General features: G+C 38.8%; 1 protein-coding gene across 1 annotated transcript; it reads left to right on the top strand.

Moving 5' to 3' along the window:
• Positions 1 to 848: 848 nt before the first annotated feature.
• LOC126379033 (probable C-mannosyltransferase DPY19L1) lies at positions 849 to 24,623 on the top strand. Its single transcript, XM_050027621.1, is given in 13 exon segments — positions 849 to 1,022; positions 2,071 to 2,219; positions 2,518 to 2,619; positions 2,763 to 2,971; positions 4,131 to 4,314; positions 10,715 to 10,798; positions 10,801 to 11,174; positions 14,764 to 15,273; positions 16,007 to 16,110; positions 17,090 to 17,252; positions 17,837 to 17,962; positions 19,220 to 19,381; positions 20,579 to 24,623. Coding segments are annotated over 13 exon segments (2,286 nt in total). The 5' UTR covers positions 849 to 931; the 3' UTR covers positions 20,607 to 24,623.
• Positions 24,624 to 24,625: the final 2 nt, after the last annotated feature.

Here is a 24,625-nt window from a genome sequence, read left to right as displayed (position 1 = left end):
ACATAGACGTTAATTCACTGATGTTGGATTAATTTAAAAATCATTTAATTATCATTTTGTATCTATGTGTAATTAGACTAAGTTTTTATAGTTATTTATGAATTTTAATAAAGAACTGAGAAATCTAAAATTGAAAAAAAAAATATTTATTTATTTATTTATTTATTTATTATTATTACAAGTTCTTATAGCTAATTTACACCACTATCCAAAACAGACCCAAAAGAGCGATAACGAACGATATTAATATGCATCTTTTATCTTTGTTTTTGGGTATAAATGATGATCCTTTTTATTACAACCAGGCTCATCTTCCACCCATTATTATTCTAATTAAAATAAAGAGATAATCAAAATAGATATTAACATAATTTTATATATAATGCGATCCAAATATGAAGCAATAATTATTTTTATATAATGCTTATGCCATCATATTATATTTTTGAATAGTTATGTACCCGAGCAATGAGAAAATAGGTAATTATCACGTTAAATCTGTGCAACGCCATTTATATTATTTTTGGGGAGCGTAGCCTGGAAAGTATCTCATGGAACCTCCAAATCGTGCGCCGATTGCTAATCGTAATCGATAATTCACTTTTGGTCCCATCCCTACAAATGTCATGCTAATGTCAAATGTCTACTGATTCTGTAAATGCTCGCGTACGTAAGGCGTACAGATTATTTATGTATTTGACGTACATTGCTTATATTTTTAGCACTTGCTAGTAGATCAACTCTAGAAGATAGTAATGTATGTTCTAACAGATTTTATTATTTATTATCTCGAATAATATATTTATGAGAATCAATCATCATTTTTATAAATGACACATGAGATAATTTTGGCGAATTTCAACTTTTTGTGACTTATTTTGTTTCAAAAAACAGTATAAATGTTGGAAATGTGTTATTATTTGTAGCAAATATGGAAGAGGTTTCATCGGATAAGATTGTTGAGGTGAAACCGAAATATTCTAAGAAAAAAATCGTCAGAAATAGTGCTATTCTGTTACTTGGTTTGTATTCACTTAAATTTAAGCTTTTTCTCGTTGGTTTTAGTGTTTTTAATAGCAATTAGATTGCATAAATGTGAATTGAAGTTCAGATTTACATTTAGAAAAATAAATAACGAGCATAATTATCAAAATTTTTATGAATGAATGTTTTGAAAAATTACCTTGAAATTCGGAAGACTCACAATTTACTTTTGGAAACGAATTTTACGTAATTGACCCTTGATATAGAAATGAATTTAAAAACTGACTGGATACAGTTCCGGTACATAATTTATTATAGTAGCTTTCTAATTAATAGAATTGAAATCATTTATTTTAGATATAAGTTGGTATAGGTACACAGTAGGTGTGAACATAATAATTAAACCTTTTTCTGAAAAGGAACGTCAGCTCAGCAATATGTTGTGACACTCCAACATTGAGGGAGTGCCACAACACTGATTTTCAGCTGTGCCCAAAAATACTAAATAGGTAATACCTATTTCTTAAAATTAATTAGGTATTGGGTGCTAGGGCTGGTAGTTATTTCTGTCAGAGAATTAGCCTGGCGATTCAGAGGGGTAATGCTGCCAGCCTGTTGGGCACCTTGCCTCGATGTGACGCATTGGAGGAGGTGTTTTATTTATAAAATGTGTTTGTTTTGTTTTTAATTGTTTGAATTCAATTTCAATTTCAATTTCAAAGCCTTTATTTAACTAAACACAAGACAGGTTTACAATGATAAAATAACTGAATATAACTTAAGTACTAACAGTCCCCTGTGTAGTGCGTCCTTTCGACACAAAGGCCTCCTCTAGCGATTTCCATGTATCTCTATTTCTTCCTCTTCTTAGCCATAGTGGGCCCGCTATTTTCTTGTTTGAATAAATTGATTCAAAAGATTAGGTATTACCTACTAGTTATAACCGAAGTAAAATGTGCAAGAATGTCCTTATAAGCACATGATGCAGTAATTAATAATTGACTTGTATTTTTTATTTTATAAAATCATGTATGAAATCACATTTTTTTTATTAAACAATCAAATAATATTATTATAATGTTTCAGCATTCACATTGGGTTACATACATTATAAATATGTCTCAGTTCTCTACGAAAATGTCCGTCACTTCTCGCATTTGTCCGAGTTGGAACGTGAGATGTCTCTTCGTACGGAGATGGGTTTCTACTACTCTTACTACAAAACTGTTGTGCAGGTACGTTCATAAAAAGTCTAGCATAAGGTGTCCCACTGCATAAAAAAAAGCATAGAATATGTATACAGGGTGTTAGTGACATTGTAACAAAAACTTTGAGGGATGATTCAGACCATGATTCTGAGCTGATATCAAGTGGAATTTTCCATTGCAAAAGTATGTAACTGAAAATAATTAAAAAACACCAAAATTTTTATGAACTTTCCTTTCGTGACCCTGACACCAGGGTTGATGAGGTTGGTAATTCACCTCACATCCCATAAGAGAGAATAAGTCAAACACCCTATTTTGTCTACAGGAGAGGCCGTTCATAGCTGGAATTTCAAAGCTAATGTACGACAGATTAGTGGAGTACCCGAAAGATGTGAACGCCTTCAACAGATTCAATATACACCCAGAGGTAAGTGATAATTATATAATTCATAAAAGAGCAAATTAAATTGAAAAAGAAAAACACTGAAATATTGAACTGTATTGAGCTATCACTTTTGAGCATATATGGTTTTCTTATACCATGACATTAATTATTAATGTTTTTTTCAGGTGATAATAGGCGCCCTATACCGTTACTTGGAGCCCTGGTTGAACACCACCGCGTACAAACAGTGCCATATGGTGGACAGGGGCGAAGGCCTATGGCCTATTGAGAGTTGTATCGGCATAGGCCACCCTATCGTGTTCTACCTTGAAGCTGTGTGGGTGCTGGCCGGGTTACTGGCCTCTGTCATATTCCTACATGCCACTGCGCTTAGGTAACTGCTATTTTTTACCCTACTGCGGCGAAGCAAAAATGAGGGTTATGTGTTTCCAACCTAACTTCTAAATTACCTGACAGAATTGGAGATGTCCTTAGAAAAGGTTTAATACGATCTACTCTAAACCGGCGTGCGTGTATGAAGCGATTGATGAATGTGGAGAAAGCAAGAGAAGTGTGTCAGGATCGAAGCAAATGGAATTCTATAGTCTCTGCTCACCCCGGTGGGAAATAGGCGTGAGTTTATGTATGTATGTGTACGTATGTTCCGGTGGTTATAGGCTATGTGACACCACGCTGAACTCAATGTGGCGCCCTCTATAGGTCATAAACTGAGGACGAAGGACTACCACGGAGGCTATGTATGTTATACCTAATAAACTTGTGGCGGACCCAACTAGTTGACTAGCTTGTTCCGCCCACACGCAACAGATGGCGCCACCATTCAATAATGCAGTCCTGAAACGCGCTATCGAAGTTTACACAGCGTGACGCATATACAACTTGGGTTCCCCTTATCTCGCATAAACTTGATTGTCCGAAACTCACGCCGAATAGTCACTTCGCCTAAAGATTTACGTGACATAAGACTCATCATCATCAGCCCATTAACGTCCCCACTGCTGGGGCACGGGCCTTCCCTATGGATGGATAGGGAGATCGGGCCTTTAACCACCACGCGGGCCCAGTTCGGATTGGTGGTTATTAACGACTGCTAATGCAGCCGGGACCAACGGCTTAACGTGCCTTCCGAAGCGCGGAGGAACTCGAGATGAAAACTTTTTTTTTTGTGGTCACCCATCCTATGACCGGCCTTTGCGGAAGTTGCTTAACTTCAACAATCGCAGACCGAGCGCGTTTACCGCTGCGCCACCGAGCTCCTCACACATAAGACCCATTTCGCGTAAAACATTTTTCGCACAATTTTAAAACTTCGAAGTTTTGCCAAATGTTATTATGCAATACTATAGATTATGTAAATAAATCTTACGTGAAAAAAGGTAGATCTGTACAAATTCCAATATGACTCGAGTGGATAGTCGATCTTTAGTCACACTACCAACTTGTGGCTAGCGGGGTACTGTGCTCTGTTCGGTACCTCAGCAGCTCCGGCGGCAGCACACCCTCGCCGCCATAAAGTTTTCATGTTTTTCCAGTGACAGCGTGTTAGGCGGCATTCTAGCAGTGACGCAATATTTCGCGAACCACAACGAGTGCACCAGAGTACAGTGGATGCCGAATGAGAGGGAGAACTTCGCTGCTCCTCTCCTCTTCCTCCAGATGGGGTTCCTCACGCTGCAGCTGAGAGAGAGGGAAAAGAAGACTTGCTTTCAGTTGCAGGTGATTTATTTTTGACGTGACTTATTGTAGATTTGCCGCACATGGCATTCACTACTTGGCCGGACAAATGGGGAGCGCTGAAGGCTCTCACCCGGTACAACGTTTAAGACAACAGGCCTGAGGGTGCCCAGTTGGGTGCGAACCTCGGCTCAGGCCGTCGTCTGAGAGGAAAAATATTTGAAGGAATTAATCGACCCTAGTGGGTCGATAGCGATGAGCGCTGATTGAGGGAAGTTGCAGATGAGTCGCCTGAGGATATAAGGATTTATATATGCTTCTGCCATTACATTTACATTACATTACATTTTTGAATAATTATGAACAACGCCATCTATCGTGTGTTTGGGGAACGTCGGTTGGAAAGTCCATCATTTTAAAAACCCTCTGACCTCGAAAATACCTTGTGGCGAAGGCTTAACAATAAAATTTTTTGAATTTGAATTTTTGGAAGAATGGGGTCAAGAGCAAACCCATTTTAATTAAAAAAAAAAACGGCTTCCATGGTCCAGTGGTTGAGCGTTAGGCTCACGATCCGGTGGTCCCAGGTTTGAATCCCGGTGGGGAAATATCGCAAATATTACTTTGTGATCCTTACTTTGATTAGGACATTAAGTAAGTAAGTAAGTAAGTAAAATCTTTATTTCCTCTACAAATTATAAAACACATGGATACATAATTACATACAAAAATACAATATTTGTAGAGGCTGGAGCCTAAACTAGGATACCCTGTGTTTTAGGACTCCAGGCCTCCACCCCCAAAAAGTCATGGTCAAGAAAAAATAACAAAATATAAAAAAAAATTAAGAAAAATTAAGTTAAGTTTTTTTTTTTTTTTTAAATTGTTAGACTAAATCATAAAATATTTCTTAAAAAGAAAATATCAAATTTATAAATGCTTGTATGTGTATGTGTGTGTGTGCGTGCGTGTGTGCGTGTGTGTGTATGTGTGTGTGCGTGTGTGTGTGTGTGTGCGTGTATGCGTGCGTGTGTGCGTCTCACTTCTATTTAATTATGTCTAAAAGATTCTCTGTTTCGTCATAATTAAAATTCTCTAACCATTCAGCTACTGATTTTTTACATTGGTAAATGTTTAATGGGTAAATATTATTATCTTTGTTACATTTATTATAAAGGTAAGATCCTAGAAAGTCATAGAATCTTTTTGAAAAAGCTGTTTTAAATAATCTTGTAGGACAGACCAGGTCATGTCTTCTCATATTTTGAGTGAGGGTAGGATCATAGGTTATTTGCGAGTGTCTTTTGAGGATAGTATTTGCGATGAATAATTGACGAACTGTTAAAACTTTACATTCTTCATAGAGTTTAGACGTTGGGTACAAGAAGGGTCGAAAGGTTGAAACCTTTAATATCGCACGTTGAGCTACTTCTAGCTTTTTTAGAGTTGTTTTGTGGGTGCCTCCCCAAATGGTAATACAATAGGATAGTATTGATTGACACAACGCGTAATATACTATTTTTAAAATTTTATGATCCGCCATATGTCTCAGGGTTTTAAAAATGAATATTAATTTCCTAGTGCGAGCGGAGAGTGACTTAATGTGAGTTTTAAAGCTAAGGTTTTGGTCAAGATTTATACCAAGATATTTAATAACTGGTACGTTCTCGAGACAAGGACAAGAGCAAGGTAGTAGATCGAATTGACATTTGTGGGCTATAAGCTTGTGTTGATGAGTTACTGTGGAACGGAGAGAAAATAATATGTATTTAGTTTTGTCTGCATTTATCGTCAAAAGATTATTTGCCAGCCAGTGTAATACAGAATTCAAGCCATCTTGTGCGTTGAGAAAAAGTTCTTGGTAAGAGTCAGCTTGAAAAATCAAAGCAGTGTCATCTGCAAAAGAAACTATTTTACCGTTTTTTAAGTGAATATTACAAAGGTCATTTATAAATGTCAAGAAAAGGGAGGGTCCTAAAATACTCCCTTGAGGGACACCATAGACGACTGGTAGGTCCTCACTAAGATGATTATGAATTTTTACTACCTGTCTACGGTTAGTTAAATAACTCCGGAACAGGTCAAGCGATTGCCCCCTGATTCCAAGACGCTCTAGCTTTACAAGGAGCAGAGGAATCGAGACCGTGTCAAATGCCTTTGCTAAATCAAGAAACACAGACAAGCATTTTTTACCCTTATCCAAATTGGAAACAATGTATCCGGTAAGGTCATGGACAGCATCAGCAGTTGATTTTTTAGCTCGAAATCCATATTGATGTGGAGAAAGAAGGTTATTAGCTTCAAGATACTTAATTAGCCTTTTATTAATAATACGTTCCAGAATTTTAGATAAAGATGGTAAAATGGAAATTGGTCTATAATTTGAAACACGGTCTCGATCCCCAGCCTTAAAAATGGGTTTTATAACAGCTTTTTTAAAGGCTTCAGGAAATACGCCGGTAGACAGACTTAGCCTGCAAACATGCGTAATGGGGGGTACTAAGATGTTTTTAAATTGTATGAGGAGTGATGCAGGAATGCCGTCCCAACCCATAGCACAGTTATTTTTTAGGGACAGGATTAAGTTCTCAATTTCAGACTCATCGGTATCAATCATCGCAAAGGAATGAGGTAAATTGGCAGTATTGTAACCTGTATTGATTATGCCGCGGTTAGATAATTGTATATTTTCAGCTAGGGACTTGCCTATATTAGCAAAGTAATCATTTACTATATTGACAGATTGAGACGGGGTACTAGACGTGGTTAATAAGTTGATGGCAGAGTCTTTTGGTTTATTCATATTAGTATTCGTTTTTATAACTTCCCATATCTTTTTACTGTTAGAACCAGCTTCTTGAATTAACTTTCTTTGATGTTCACGTTTAACCTTTTTTAAGATGTCATTGCAGAAATTTCTATATCTCCGGTAAGTAACTTTGAGAATATTATCATCAGGGGAGTATTTAAGTTTTTTGTGCATGTTGTCGCGATTGCGAACACATCGTAGTAATCCTATAGTCATCCAGGGTTTAATGGTACGAGCGCGCCGGGGTACTTGTAACAATTGGGTATGGGAGACAAGGGCATGTGAAAGAAGATTAACTAGCAGATTTGCTGCAGCATTGGCATCATTTGATAGTAAGATCGGGCTAAAGTCAAGCGAATTCATTGTCGCATCCAGGCCAACATGGTCAATTTTAGAAATAATTGTTGGAGCGAATTTAGGCTTTTTTATATCAATGCAAAGTATAATGGCATCATGATCGGAAATGGATGAATGCAACACAAAAGTGCTATTAGACTTTTTAGTTTTCAGGATAAAATGGTCCAAGCATGAGTGTCGTCTAGTTGGAAGAGTGTGAGAGGGCAACATTCCATGCATGGCTAACAAATTCAAATAATCCTCAGAGTAATTTTCAGTGCTGTCAGGGGCAATGTTAATGTTAATGTCACCTGCTAGAATAATATTCGAAAACGAAGCAAGTGAAAGAAGTATATTGTTTAAGGAATTTAGGAACAATGGAACATTCAATTTAAAGCAGTATGGACGATAAATAGCAACAATGGCAGTATGCGTAGAATATTTTATGATTAAGCAGTTAGCTTCGGGAAATATTGGCTCTATAACAGAACATGATAATGAGTTATTTGTATATACAACAACTCCATCATTTTGATTGTAATTGTCGGTAGAGTGATGAACGTCATAGCCTTGTAGTGCTGGTAAAACTTGCGCGTCTGATAATCGACATTCAGTCAGGATTAAGAAATCGAATTCTAGGTTAATTCGGGTCAACAATGTCAGTAACCCATCAAAGTTCCCAGAGATGCTAACAATATTTTGACAAAGAAGCTTAGTTTGTTTAAGTGGTTGGGCAAGATGAGAGGACACCTCTTCAGCGAGACAGGCTATAGGGTCAGATATGTTAAAGTTATCTAAACTGTGTATTAAGTCATTTATGTCCGCGAACTTTGATGAAATGAATTAAAACGGATATAAAACCATTGATCTTGAAGATTTTTAAACAAATTATTGAGCGGAAAAGTATGTTACGAAGAATAGGAAGTCCCATATAACATGATAGAATTACGAGAGGCTTCATAAATTGTGTTGAGTGTCTATTTGGAAGTACATGAGGTGTTTGTATTGAATATATATTGGAAAGTGTATGAGGTATTTCAGTTCTGTATATGTTAGAATGAATGAGAGGTATTTGTGTTGAATATGTGTTTGAGTGTATGTAAGATGTCTGTGTTGTGTATATGTTTGAATGTGTATGCGTTGTTAGTATTATGAACACGTTTGGACGGAGAAGAAATCCGTTTAGTAAATTAAGTCTAGTAGTCTTATATAAAATAAAGGAGGATATTAATGAAACATAATATACTATAGCTATATCTAGTCACAGTTCGTTTCTTAGCTTCAGCAATTGGTCTTCATTTTTCACTAAAATTGCAGGTCCTCCTTCAGACTTCCGCAGGTACACGTTGCCACCAGCTGTCCAGCAATATCTATAGCCTTTGTCAGTCCTCAGGGTCTTCGCAAGATATAGCAGGCGTCTTCCTTTACTTGTTAGATGTTCGGATATGTATATTCTGGTTTTATTATTTTCAAATCCCAGGTTTTCTGCTGTTAGTTGGAGAGATTTTAACAAATGGGTTTTTTTGCAAGCCTCAAGTACTTCGGACTTAAAACAAGTGTTAGAAAGTTCCATAATTATGGACGATGATTCATTTTCTTTTTTATTGGGTAGACGATACATATCTCGAACATGTTCATGACCTAGGTTCAAGTTAAGAGTCTCAGACAGTTTAATTAGGTAGGTGTAAAGAACTGCTTTGGACTCATTTTTAACCTTGGGCACATTGCGTATTTCGATTGAGGTCTTGATAATTGATTTCTCCAATGCATCACATTTATCTTCAATCTTCAAGATTTGTGCAGACAGCTGTTTTCGATCATCCTCCATACGAGTGATGGTACTTTGAACCAGATCAATCCGAGCCGAAACATCCGAAATTGATTTTTCAATGTCATTATTAGTGTTTCTAATGCAGTCGTTCTGTTTTTTGATTAATGACATTTTATTTTCAATCGCATCCAAACGCGCGTCCTGTCTCGCTTCAAAGTCCTTGAACATCGTACGCAAAGTTTCCTGAAGACTTGTAAAGAGATCCAATGAAGTGTCAGTTGATTCGATTTTGTTATCAAAACGGTTTTTACGCAGCGTAACATTCATAGTGTCACAACATTCAGCATTTGTACAAATGGTATGTGAACTTTGCGCCGCCGCCGAAAATGGCGCTGGGGTCGCCGGCGCGGATGGTGGTGGCGAGCGACGGACTTTAGGCATAATTTCGTCAACAAAAAATCAAGTACCACGACAACAGATTACAAAGACAGCAGACTTGAGTGAGAGTACAGCTAAGTAATATAAATAATAATATGTCTTTGTCTATCGCCAAAACTCATTCAATATAATGCAGGGGTCTTCAAAATTTGCCAGCGATCGATGATTTCATAGAAAAATTCTTCCGTCCAGTTTACCAAGATCTCTCAATAAGTGGTATCAAATATCTTCATTGATGCGAGGGCAAAATATGTAGTAAAATGGTAGGTAACTCACGCGCTAGATTTGTCTTTGTCTATCCAGTGCACTTGAAACACGTCAGCTATCTCTGTTAATAAATGAGTGAAGTATCGTGACGCACTTAATAAGGTCACTGCTGCATCAGACGAAAACCGCGCGCAATAAGCTGACTGGAGAACTCTTTATGTTTATGCAATCCTATTTTTGTAATACGATTTAATTTTGTAAATTGTAATTTTAAATAATAATAAAGAGCTAACTTTTTACACGTCTGAACTGGTCAGAATCCGGAGGGGAAGGGGAACTTTACCACATTACAGACTGATCACCAGATTGTCTGAAAGTAAGATGATGCGTGCTTCGGAAGGCACGTTAAGCCGTTAGTCCCGGTAACTACTTACTGATGTAAGTAAGTAGTCGTTACATGAGTGTGTCAGGGGCCTTTGGCGGCTCAATAGTAACCTTGACACCGGGGTTGATGAGGCTGGTAATCCACCTCTCAACCCACACGAGAGAAGATAAAAAAAGGAAACCTCCCATTAAATTTAACATAACATAAACAGCCTATGTACGTCCCACTGCTGGGCACAGGCCTCCCCTCAATCAACCGGAGGGGGTATGGAGCATACTCCACCACGCTGCTCCACTGCGGGTTGGTGGAGGTGTTTTTACAGCTAATAGCCGGGACCGACGGCTTAACGTGCCCTCCGACGCACGGAATCATCTTACTTTTTCGGACAAGCAGGTGATTCAAGCCTGAAAAGTCCTTACCAAACAAAGGACAGTCTCACAAAGTGATTTCGACAATGTCCCTATTAAATTAATACATTTAAATGTTTTTGTTACAGATATCAATATTCATCCTCAACTGTCTATGCCTGTTATTCTGGCAGTTTACCCAGTTCATATTCCTGACGCAGACTGCTATATTCTATTCGTGATGGAACAACTAAGGATCATTGACTTGAAAACTCTTTGCGTCTTCCTTCATTCTCACTTCTGCGGGCTACATATGGCCGTGTTGTTACTCCAAGGGAACGATATGCTAAAATCTTCACTTTATGCCTCTTTTTTCTTAGTCATATCAGCGTATTGTCTATTCTTCAGCTCATTCAGGATAAAAGTGACAACGAAAACCGACTTACTAGTCGAGTCCTGGCTTGTTATACTAAGAATCGCCATAGCGATTTGTACATCTGTTTACCTAAAGCAGTTAATAAGCGATATTTTATCCGTAGAAGACGACACGCATATATGGGAGTTGTTGTATTCGAAATTCTCGAATTATAAAACTTTCCACACGCTAATATATATGTCATATCAGTGGGGTCGGGTCGCGTAACATCATCATCAGAATGGAGGGTGGGCGTTAGAAGACAATAATGGCCGTCATCAGTATCACAATCATTTTATTTACTTCCACATAGTTTTTGTATCACGATTAAATAAAGTCACAGCATAAGGTACACACTCACGGCAACGTCACGGTATTGGTAACGGTTATACAGTCTCTCGTAATCTAGCGCGCTTAAGGACGTTAGCGCGAAGGGGAATCATCGGGACATGTGAACGTACTTGCTAGATGCTCTTTCCCGATCACACTTTCTTGACGTCCCTACAAGTTATAGGTGAGCGACTATAGCACTCCACGTTCCGATCGTAATTATTCGACACGTCCGTTCACGACGAAGGTTCGCGGTAGACTGCCCGACTGGAACGGCAGTGCACGTCCGCTCGACACGACGACTCTGTAGTGACTCCCAGACTTCACTCAGCTCTGCTCGTACGCCACCTTTCGTCGGAGTGTTGCAACTTCATGACGGAAGTGATGTAACTTCATTTTATTTTCCGATTTGATCAATTTCTCTTCTTAATTCATAACTAACGCCGACACGGCCATCCTGCGCGACACACGTCCTCGTGTGTCAATCTGAAACAATGTACCACAGCACAGTATCCAAGTTCGCTCGGTCATTCCTGACCTAACACGAGACTATAAATGACTCTATATGAGCTCTACTTGTGACTCTACATGAGCTCTACTTGTGACTCTACATGAGCTCTACTTGTGACTCTACATGAGCTCTACTTGTGACTCTACATGAGCTCTACTTGCGACTCTACATGAGCTCTACTTGCGACTCTACATGAGCTCTACTTGCGACTCTACATGAGCTCTACTTGTGACTCTACATGAGCTCTACTTGTGACTCTACATGAGCTCTACTTGTGACTCTACATGAGCTCTACTTGAGACTCTACATGAGCTCTACTTGAGACTCTACATGAGCTCTACTTGAGACTCTACATGAGCTCTACTTGAGACTCTACATGAGCTCTACTTGAGACTCTACATGAGCTCTACTTGAGACTCTACATGAGCTCTACTTGAGACTGTACATGAGCTCTACTTGAGACTCTACATGAGCTCTACTTGAGACTCTACATGAGCTCTACTTGAGACTCTACATGAGCTCTAATTGTGACTCTACATGAGACTTCAGTACGCATATCCATCAAGTGGATTTCCCGTGTGCATCACCACACAGAGTAAACACTTTGAAAGAATGCCTCAATCAACAACTAATGATCAAAAAAAAAAAAAAAACAAATAGTATCTTAGACTGTTCATTATACACACACATATACGGGCACATAAATACTCGGTGATAAGTCAACATTGGCAACCATTTGCCACTTTCATACCAGACCACCATTGGTCAACTCAACAAGGTAATCATATACCACTAAAACCAGGTCCCCATGGACCTAAACAATCACCACACCTCCAGTCGCACACCGCGCCCTGAACAGCCTCTAACGGGACTGCAGTTACGACTACGCTAGAGCCACAGTGCACCTTAATACTCGGTGATAACATTGGCAACCATTTGCCACTTTCATAACAGACCATCATTGGTCATTTCCACAAGGTAATCATATACCACTAAAACCAGGTCCCCATGGACCTACACACTCACCACACCTCCAGTCGCACACCGCGCCCTGAACAGCCTCTAACGGGACTGCAGTTACGACTACGCTGGAAATGCAGCACAACAACAAAAGAGAAAATAACAATACCAAAGTATGTGTGCCGTGTAACATCTTATTCACTCTCTAAATCAGTAACATTTAACTCAGAAGGCAATTCGCTTCGAGGCATTTTTTCCAAGTCTATTTCACTTAATCATAATCCAATTCATTTTACTTCATAATGTTTACTTCACTTCATTACGATTTCTAATTTAACTAAAGTTAACTAAAGAGAACTTTCTGCACTATATTCATTTGTATCTTATTAAAACTTCCCATCTTTCAAATCAGGTAAAACAGATACGACTCACCAGGCCTTATAAGAATTTCCAATAAAAGATCAACCACTGGTCTTGTGACATGGTTTAGGTCTTCAACAGCACCAGTGCAGCAAGTCCGGCTGGTATACAACGCGCTGCCATGATGTCGTCACTTTACACGGCTACGGCTCAGCCCGCGCCATTTTCTTCCCCGCTAGCAATCCACCAATTGCCGAACCAAGTTATGACATGAAACAAAAGAATTCACTGTATTATCGTATTCACATGATTTTCTTTCAATCAGTTTAAAAAGATTTCAATAAAGAACGTTGAATATTGAAACATTTGATGAATGACGGTAGATAACAAAACACGTTATTTAACGAGACTCAATTATCATGTCATGATTAATTTCTTTTTGCTTGGAGTGAGAAAATACAACTTTGATCACGCGGGTTAAGCGTGTCTACACCAATTCGAAATATTTTTAGACCAAAATACAAAGATTTTACGATGATGAAAACAGATTGGAAAACGCGGTGTGATTGACACGGATTGACACAATATGTCTCGTCAATTTTCTTTTTAAACAAAGGGAAATAGTAATTTCCAAGTTAATTTTAAATCAATTTCCTCATTATTAGAAACGGAAATTCACCCAGCAATGAAGTCAATAACAATAAGGTTCCAGTATGAAAACGACTCACCGTAATAACAGTTTCCAAGTTAAGGTACCATAATTTCCAAACACGACTGCACACAGTATGGAAATATTGTGATGTTCGCGCCATCATATCTTACGGCATGTAGTGATGCCGATCATTAACAAGGTCCAGGTCACTTCAAATTCAGGTCCATCTTCAATGGACACTACATCTTCATCACGTGGTCACACGAATGTGATATTCATCATAATCTTCTTCTGATTGTGATAATCGAAACTTGCATTGTCTTGTTGTGAACGTCACATCACGTTGTCTTCATCCAAGTCCACTAATCCCACTTCTGATGTCATATCAGTGGGTCGGTGTCGTAACAGTGGGTGTCGTAACATCATCATCAGAATGGAGGGTGGGCGTTAGAAGACAATAATGGCCGTCATCAGTATCACAATCATTTTATTTACTTCCACATAGTTTTTGTATCACGATTAAATAAAGTCACAGCATAAGGTACACACTCACGGCAACGTCACGGTATTGGTAACGGTTATACAGTCTCTCGTAATCTAGCGCGCTTAAGGACGTTAGCGCGAAGGGGAATCATCGGGACATGTGAACGTACTTGCTAGATGCTCTTTCCCGATCACACTTTCTTGACGTCCCTACAAGTTATAGGTGAGCGACTATAGCACTCCACGTTCCGATCGTAATTATTCGACACGTCCGTTCACGACGAAGGTTCGCGGTAGACTGCCCGACTGGAACGGCAGTGCACGTCCGCTCGACACGACGACTCTGTAGTGACTCCCAGACTTCACTCAGCTCTGCTCGTACGCCACCTTTCGTCGGAGTGTTGCAACTTCATGACGGAAGTGATGTAACTTCATTTTATTTTCCGATTTGATCAATTTCTCTTCTTAATTCATAACTAACGCCGACATATACGTGTTCGGAAGTATTCGATTTTCTACCTCTAACGTCTGTTGTTAACTACACAAAAACGTGTCTCCTGCCGCTTGTGATGTTTTCTTGTGTAAATGTAGTATTCTTCTGGATGGAAAACGGCTTGAAAGACGCTGAGGCTTATAGAAAGGGCGTGAAAGCTGAAAGCGAGAATAAAGGTGAAGAAAAAGCTGAAAGTGTCATAAAAGAAGACACAGACGACAGTGGCATAGAGAATAACGCTGAAACATTTGTGAAGAAGAAGAAACGCCTGGACTTGGACTTGTTAGAGAGAGTTAAAGTGAAAAATGAAGAAAAGAAGGAAGTTTTAAAAGATAATTTAATAGTGTTTTTGAAAGTGTTGAATGTGGACCCAGCCATTTTCTACAATATATCACAGATGGTCGTGTTCGGGGTCATGGCGGGGCTGATAATGAGACTGAAGCTGTTGTTTGGGACACAAATGTGCATCGTGTCTTCTCTCATAGTCAATACTAAATATGAAATGTAAGTATCTTCTAAATATACCTATAAAAGGAGAAACTGACTGACTGACATATCAACGCACAGCCTAAACGGCTACACGTAGGCACTTGAAATTTGGAAGGGACGTAGCTTAGGTACCGTAGAGGTGCACTAAGAAAGGAATTCCCGGAATTCCCACGGGAACGGGAATTAGCGGGAAAATACTTTTGTATGAAAAATCTAAACCGCTTAAGTTAGACGCTTGAAATTTGGCATGCAGGTACCTTAGTTAACTTAAAGCTTAGTTGCAACAGGATATTGCAAAATTCCCACGGAAACGGGAGTTAGCGGGAAAAAAACATTTGTTTGAAAAAACGAAACCGCGTAAGATAGATGTTTTAAATCTAGCATGCATAACTGCCTATATACGTCCCACTACTGGACACAGGCCTCCCCTCAATCAACCGGAGGGGGTATGGAGCATACTCCACCACGCTGCTCCACTGCGAGTTGGTGGAGGTGTTTTTACGGCTAATAGCCGGGACCAACGGCTTAACGTGCCCTCCGAAGCACGGAATCATCTTACTTTTTCGGACAATCAGGTGATTCAAGCCTGAAAAGTCCTTACCAAACAAAGGACAGTCTCACAAAGTGATTTCGACAATGCCCCATCGGGAATCAAACCCGGACCTCCAGATCGTGAGCCTAACACTCTAACCACTAGACCACGGAGGCTGTTCACTATCATTTACATAGTTATTTCCATCAACTTCAGGAGGTACCAGACCTGGTTGACGAGGCTCATCTTCTGGGCGCTGTCGGCGTCGTTTCTCATTCAGAAGTTGTACGACAACATAACCGAGGAGATGTCACAAGTTGGTGAGTCATTTCAACTAACACTGCTTAGAAGTTAGGACATCCATTGTATGCCAGCCAGTAGATAATTTATGGTAACCGGCTAGTTTGGGAACTACCGACATTAGAAATTGTTGACTTTATTATAAAATACTAGAATGTTGGTGTTTGTGTTGTGGTAAAGATAGCTTCGATAGCTCCAGTGGTGTACGTAAACATAGGTCGCGTTGGTTGTTTGAGCGAAAAGGGCGGTTATGCAAAAATATCCTACACACAAGTAACAGAGGGAAGGTGGGAAAAACTTACAGATGCGCTGCAAAACGGAGATTTATATCCCCGGGGACACCGTTGCTCGACGAGGGCCCTCGGAGATGATGATTCAGATGGCTGCGTGCACTTTTATGATGATAATTGTATTTTGTTTGGTCGGCCGGCACTCTCACGCACGGTTGTTGAAGCAAGAAGAGAATGAATGATTCGGAAATTTGAGTGAGCGTGTTCGATGAATGAATGAGCGCCGACGGGTGATATGAAAGGGTAGGAAGCGGGAATGTCTGATACTTGAACAGTTGGGTTTATTTTGGCACATTTTGTTGGTCTCATAGTGATTTTCTGAGTTATTGTAAACTTAATAATTATTTAGCACTAATAGCATTTACGCGTCCATCCGTTACTCACTAACATAATTTTAATTTAAGGTATATTGTATTTCTCTAGTTAAGTGAATTGTATTCTTTTGGAGAAATAAATTTCTTAAACCGTATGTTGAATGAAGTTCTAATGAACAGGGGATTAAAAAGACCACGTTGAAGCAATGACGGACTTTCCAATGGCTACGTTCCACAAAAATAATATAGATGGCGCTATGAGGGGGGTTAAAAAGCCTAAATCCAAGCAATTCATTTAAAAAAGCAATATTGCTATTGACATTTGCTATCTCTGCCTACCCCTTCGTGGATACAGGCGTGATGCTTATGCAGCTTTATGTATTCTTCTTTTGAAGGTGAATTCTCGGACGTGCAACAGGAAGAGCTTCTGGAATGGATATCGAGAGAGACTAGTTCGGGAGCAGTGTTCGCAGGTTCGATGCCCATCTTGGCAACCGTGATGCTGACCACGCGACGAGCTATCGTCGCTCATCCGCACTACGAACATGCGGACGCTAGGTGAGCGCGGATAAAATAAGATTTATGACTTGGCAGGGGTGGGTTGTGTGTGACTTGGCAGGGTGGGTTGTGTGTGACTTGGCAGGGTGGGTTGCGACTTGGCAGGGGTGGTTTGTGTGTGACTTGGCAGGGGTGAGTTGTGTATGACTTGGCATGGTGGATTGTGACTTGGCAGGGGTGGGTTGTGTGTGACTTGGCAGGGTGGGTTGCGACTTGGCAGGGGTGGTTTGTGTGTGACTTGGCAGGGGTGAGTTGTGTATGACTTGGCAGGGTGGATTGTGACTTGGCAGGGGTGGGTTGTGTGTGACTTGGCAGGGGTGAGTTGTGTGTGACTTGGCAGGGTGGATTGTGACTTGGCAGGCGTAGGTTGTGTGTGACTTGGCAGGCGTAGGTTGTGTGTGACTTGGCAGGCGTAGGTTGTGTGTGGCTTGGCAGGCGTAAGTTGTGTGTGGGTTGCGACTTGGCAGAGTGGGTTGCGACTTGGCAGGGTGGGTTGCGACTTGGCAGGGTGGGTTGCGACTAGGCGTAAATAAGTTGTGACGTTAGTTACAATTTTATCATTGTTATTGTATTAATGTCTCCAGGGAGCGTGTGTATGCTGTATATAAGATGTATGGCAGATTCTCCCCTCAGGAGTTGTACCAGGAACTGACCAAGTTAAAAGCCACATACCTCATTGTGGAGAAGAAGTACTGCTACGGACGAAGCAGGTAAGCATACCTTTTGTGGACTCCATCAACCCACGCCACGGTGGACCCGTGTAGCATCGGCTTACTTCTCAAACGGGGGGCGCCGGTTCAAACTCGAGTTACTAATTTATCACAAGTGCAGTTTTCACTAACAATTGGATAGTTTCCTAGGTCGAAGATAAATTATGAAATTCTGATTACTAAATAAAGACAGAAACGGAGACAGATCTAAAGATGACAAAAATGTTTTCGTTTTTCTATTCAACTTATTTATGAATTTAATAAGTGCGACATATTGTCGCGTTTTTCTATGACGTCACAGGTTGCTTTTTCATACAAATTTATTTATTTTATTTATTTATTTGCGTCGTTCTTCTTTTTTATCGACAATAAAAAGACATTTTCTCAATTTATCGGATTTAACATCTTTAAAATTATAACGGCATTAAATATTTTAAAACATCATATAAAGATGTGTCTGTAGAGGACCATTTAGAGGTTCTCTTTATCTTGGTAACATACTTTTCTTTGTAGACACATTCCAAAAAATATTGTGACAGAGTGGTCCTTTTCATCGGAGACAGCATTTTAATTTACCACTCTGTCACAGAATTTTGTGAAAAACAATCAAGCTTCTTTAAGGATTAATTGAGGAACCGATTAGTATTTTGCTTGTATTTTGAGTATAATAAGATAACTATATTTTTGGACAATGGAAACATGAAACAAAATTCTAAAACATAACTTATCAGAAGCAGAACGAAGGACAGATCATTGTCGATAAAAAAGAAGAACGACCCATTTACATTTCGTGACTTTACAGTGCAGAAGCGCCAATGCGCCGTGAAACTTTAAATATAAACAGTATAATATAAAACATATGAAACTTAAGTTTAAACAATATAAAAACATATTTAATTTTCACACATCATTCATCTTCTCGCAGAACCTCAGACACTCGCGACACACATACGTCCACTCACTCACAAACAGATCACACTCTGGTGTTGATGCAAGGAGTGCATTAAGCATGTGCACGGCACGGAGAAGTGGCGAGTGTGAAATTCCATAGTAATTTCGTGTTTGGACGTTTAGTAACTGATTTGACTGGTTGGAAATTACCCTGTTGGCACATTATAAACGACGATACGGCTCACCTATCACGTTGGTCTAACAGAAAGCTCGGTGAGGTGTGGGTAGTTAGTTCATCTTGCGATCGATGTACCTCTGGCTACCCCATATATGATATATAGTCGTGAACTTATTTATGGTTTTCAGATTAGGCTGTTCCTTCCAGAATATCTGGGACATAGAAGCGCCGTCGTATACAGGGCGTCCTAAATTGTGCCACACGCTACTTACGAAACCAACAGACCACTTATACAGGGTGTTCACTAATGAGGAGTATGCAGTTTTTAGAGTCCATGATCTCAGTGTCAGGTAATACACATTAGTGATGTAACGAATATTCGCATTCGCATTCGCATTCGCGAATATCCGCAAATTTTTGAATATTCGCATTCGCATTCGCAAAATTTATGCGAATACTTAGCGAATGTTTTAGCGAAAGTTCATCTTGAGCTACATTAGAGTGGTGAAAATGTGTCGCTTTCTTTTTACATTTGTTAATGGCTGCAATGATTGATTCTTGTGACTTAAGCCCTTCTTTAATAACAAGTTGGATTTGGTGCGATGAACAATCAATGTTTTTAATGCTCAATAAAGAAATACCTTTTTTCATGTTAGTGCCACCATCTCTTACAATACATAATACGTTTTCTTTGGGAATTCCCCACGATGACAACATAGTTTCTAACTTTGCCGCTATATTTTCTCCTGTATGTCGCCCATCGTTGAATACTTCTGCTTTCAATACAATCATTTTTCGTTCAAAATTATTGGTAATTCCGTGACAAGTGAAACTTATACGAAACGTCAAACCTATCAAACATTTTAAGCGCGCTTTTTTGACATTTTAAAATATTCGCATTCGTATTCGCATTCGCGAATGTTGAAGATAATTATTCGCAATCGCATTCGCATTCGCGAATGTGAAAAATCCAACATTCGTTACATCACTAATACACATTAATTAATATAATATAATCATACAATGGCCCCGATTTCTGCAGACACCTCCTAATTTTACTTTAAGTTATACCTGACATTTTCTTATCCGCCGAAAAGGAAAGGGACGAATGATTGCTCAGCTTTAAGATGAATGAGTAAATGAACGAATAACCCGGGCGTTTCAAAAAGGTATCTCGCTGGTATGCAAACCGTTTGACGTGTGCTGTCAACATAATTCTGTCGGGTTATTGGCCAATGTAAAATTTTTAGACGGTTGTTTTAGATTCGTGCTTAAAATTGACGTATGTTCCATAAATTTTATGCTTGTGGATTACCCGTCCCTTTCCTTTTCGGCGGATAAGAAAATGGCAGGTATAACTTAAAATAAAATTAGATGGTGTTTACAGGAATTAGCACCATTCTTTTTTATAAATCATAATTTACTTTGTTAAAGAGCCGTGATTGACCAGTTGGCAGAACGCTTGCCTCTTACTTTGCTGCAGGCCTAAATCAAACAAATAAATTAATCACTTAACTTTGAATTATGTACTTACTTTTTTATTTCAGATACATGCCTCGTATTTTCGACACTTGACACGCGGTTTTTGAGCCACATCCTGTCAACATAGACTGATTAGCTGTACTAAGGGCATGCCAACGGGTTTATTAAGAGGGTGATTCGATCATATATATGAGTACATGCACAGTTTTCAACTTTTTAGGAGCCATTTTTTAAAGGCACCGTCATATGGAGTTGTTTATAACAGCAATGTAGTATATTACCCGATAATCGACTAAATACCTATAGATTAATAATCGGTTATTTACTAATCCCTTAAATAAACTAAATACTTATAGGCCTATCTATGGTATTGATACTATTATCATATCGATTTTACAATCGATAGTACCGATATAATTAATAACATCTAACAATAATTAATCGACATAATTGTAGAATTTCCAATATCGATTTAATTGATATTATCGAGACTATCGATATTTAGATTATTTTGGGATAAATAATCGATAATTGATTATTTGGCAACACTACAGCGATGTGTCGCTTTTCGATAGTTTTCTCTGTTACATAAGGTATTCGGGGTACAAATAGAGCATAGTATCCCGCTAGCCACAAGTCGGTAGTGTGACTAGGGATCGATCCAACGGTGTTATGTTGGAAGTTGTATATATGCGTCCCGGTGTGCAAACTTCGTTAGCGCGTTCTAGGCCATCTGTCAACGCCATCTGTTGTAAATAAGCGGAACTACTTGGTCAACTAGTTGGGTCGATCACAGCCGTACGACACTACAGACTTTTTCTAAATACTTGAAGTGAATACATCAGAATTGACGCGAGGATGATATTTTGTTTGATCTAAGCATGGAACTGTGCATCTGCCAATATATATGATCGAAGAATGAGGATAAAAACTAGAAACTGAAATGTAAGCGGCAACACTGTTGAGTGTTCCTAAATTTTGACAGTGAAGAAATAGGTAAATAATATGGATATATTTGGGTTGTATAAATGAATATAAGGAGCGGGAAAATGGCGTCGTTCTTGCTAGTCCATTTTGTTTTCTATTGTTTTCTTTTGTTTTATGATAAAAAAGTTACATCCCGTTTTCGCTAGATGGCGCTTGTCTGTGACAGACAGTTTTCCAAACAATCCAGCTAACATTTGTGATAAATTGCTACAAAATGTGGAGCAACGTGAAGTGTACCTCGTCTGAAAGATCGAAGTTTCTAAGTTATCTTCTTTCCGATCTTTAGGGCATAAATGTAACACTATGATTTTACAGTTAAACGCTTCGCAAAGGGTTACAGTGTCAAAATATAACCAAAACAATATGTTTGTTAACTCAAATAGTATGGGGAACTGACAAATTTAAGAACACACAACAGTGGCGATGCTAAGTCCGGTTAGCACCGTAAGCGCGACTCTTTCTCGCCTCGACATACGTCACTCTCTCACAGTAGTGCACAGAAAGAGACAGATGATCTCTGTCGCGGCGAGAAAGAGTCGCGTGCTTACGGTGCTAAGCCCGCTGATGGGAGAAATAGGCAGTTTTTATCTTCATTGGTGTAAAAAAACTGTTAGTGCGGACACAAATATACTTTTAGGTTGACAGTTCTTGAAGTAGTGCCGTCCTTCACTTACAATAAGTGCAAGAAAGGGATAGAGCTAGTTTTAGTCCTGCCAAACTAATGAATGTAAAGTTTGTCCAGCCAGTATCTACACTATTACACAACCATTATGAATCGTCACTATGATTACTTAAAAAAATGGCGAAACATAACCTTAATTAATGAAAAGTTATTTTTGTAATGTTCTTGTTACTAAGATGTCGTTCAGTTAGTGTTTTGTTTAAAATTATAGCTATACGATAAGAAATAATACTGTGTGTGGAACGGTAACCCTCTGTCCCGCACTAAACGGCGTTATGGTATAAGAAGACGTATGCTCAAAACTGACAGCCAGCATTTCAAGGTTAACCCACCTGACGTCATCCGACCCTGTGTTGCCATTTCGTAAAAAATAAATTACCCACGTCCAATGTGATTAATTTACTTTGCAAGGATTTTTTTTGTACATTTAGTAAAAGATTTACGTACAGTTTTAATGATATTTATATAATATGTGACTAACAATAGTAATTAAATACGTTAGTAATTCACTCAATTTTCAATAATAAAATTTATGTCCTTGGAATGTTGGAGATATCAATTTAATGGTAACACTTACGTCATCAATGGGCTAGCAATGGCGGCTTGTCATAGGATTGAGCATACCTGTGGGTTTAGCACCGTAAGCACGCGCCTCTTTCTCGCCGCGACAGAGATCGTCTGTCTCTTTCTGTGCAGTACTGTGAGAGAGTGATGGGTGATGTGTGTCGAGGCGAGAAAGAGCCGCGCTTACGGTGCTAAGCTTGCTGGTCTTCTTAAACCATGCATCATTGTATTAATTTTAACATTCTATTTTTCTCTTACATTAATCGGGAGTTTCCTACAACACATCATAGCATCATGCCTCGAAGGGGTAGGCAGGGTTGTATAGAATTTACTCATTAAGTCCCATGTTATAGGGGCGAGCCTATTTTTTACAGACTTCAAAAAAGGAGGAGGTTCTCAATTCGACCGTATTTTTTTTTATGTTTGTTCGGGCATAACTTCGTCGTATATGAACCGATTTTTTATTGAGGTGTTGTTTTACGAAGGCAGTTACTCTAACTAATATGTAGAAATAGTTTTGTTGCATTTAAATTAATAATTGTACAGGGTGTTAGTAAGTTTCCGTCGTAAAAGTATGGAACTGAAAATAATTTAAAAAAAAAAACGAGTTTTTGATGAGTTTTGCGACGGAAAATTCCACTTGATTCGTGAGCCGGATCTCTCAGTATCCGGTACGTTGTCACTAACGTCTTCTATGTAGCAAATAATAGAAAATTACTTTAAAACGTAAATAATCTCATGAAGATGAGGCCTAAGGTTGTTAGTAGTGTCTACCTTTCTCAGGTTGGGTTGTAGAGTTGTACAGTCATGAGCAATATAATGTACCCACTTTAGGACACTGTCGCACTAACATATTTGACATTTAGTGAGAATTACAGTTCAATTTGTCGAAAAAGTTAATGTGACATGGTACCAAAGTGTATACATATTAATGCTCGTGACCGTAAGTCATCATCACTAATTTAAGAGCCACGCTCTTGTCGGTATAGCATTCATCTCCATGCTACTTTTTAGGGAAAAATAGGGCCGTGGTGTCCCCCTTCCCTTCTGCCCCTGCTTCTTGGGTTGTAGGTGCGACTTCTCAATTCCTGTTGACTTTTGTAGTCCACCATAATGTAAGGTTGTTGTGGCAAATATTCTTTATTCTCGGGTTAATAGCAGGAGTGTTATGGATATGAAGTTTCGGATATGCATATAGGACTTTTTTACCAGTTACGGATATTAAATAATTTCGGATTGTCCGTTAGTTTTGGTCATGGATAGCTATTAGATTTTTAAGGAATTATAAATTTTAATTTAAATTTCTTCGAATACCGGAAGTCATTCTCATTACCGTGAACGGAAAATTATCTTAAAAATCTTTTAAGTTTTTATGTTTTTACACTTCCTAAAAACATAAAAACTTAAAAGATTTTTAAGATATTTTTCGTTGAATGCTTTGTCTTCTGTATTTCCAAATGCATATAACTCGGGTGCTTTCAAGGCCAGAGTGAACAGGCACCTTCTGGGCGAGCTCGCTCCATCTTAGGCCTAACAAGTCTGGGGCCAAGAGCAAATCCATCAATGGTAAAAAAAGTATTACCAATTTACGTAAGCTCTAACTGGAAATTTGAAATGAGACTAACACGTTAACGGCAATGAGATGGACCACCAGTATTTGAAGATCTACCCTCCGCCCATATCCGAAATTACTTGAAACTTTTATATCGAATAGAAATTTATTTTCGGATATCCAGTAATTTCGGTTATAGAGCTCCGTATCCGTGACATTCCTGGTTTAAGTTCCTTCCTTATATCTATGTAAAGTATTAAACCTCATGTGATTTAATGTTGTGTATCTTATAATAAATAAACTATAATAAAGTTATTCTGCATAAGA

The sequence above is a fragment of the Pectinophora gossypiella genome, chromosome 27 (assembly GCF_024362695.1).
Source record: "Pectinophora gossypiella chromosome 27, ilPecGoss1.1, whole genome shotgun sequence".
Lineage (NCBI taxonomy): Eukaryota > Metazoa > Arthropoda > Insecta > Lepidoptera > Gelechiidae > Pectinophora > Pectinophora gossypiella.
This window is presented reverse-complemented; position numbering and strand designations above follow the sequence as displayed.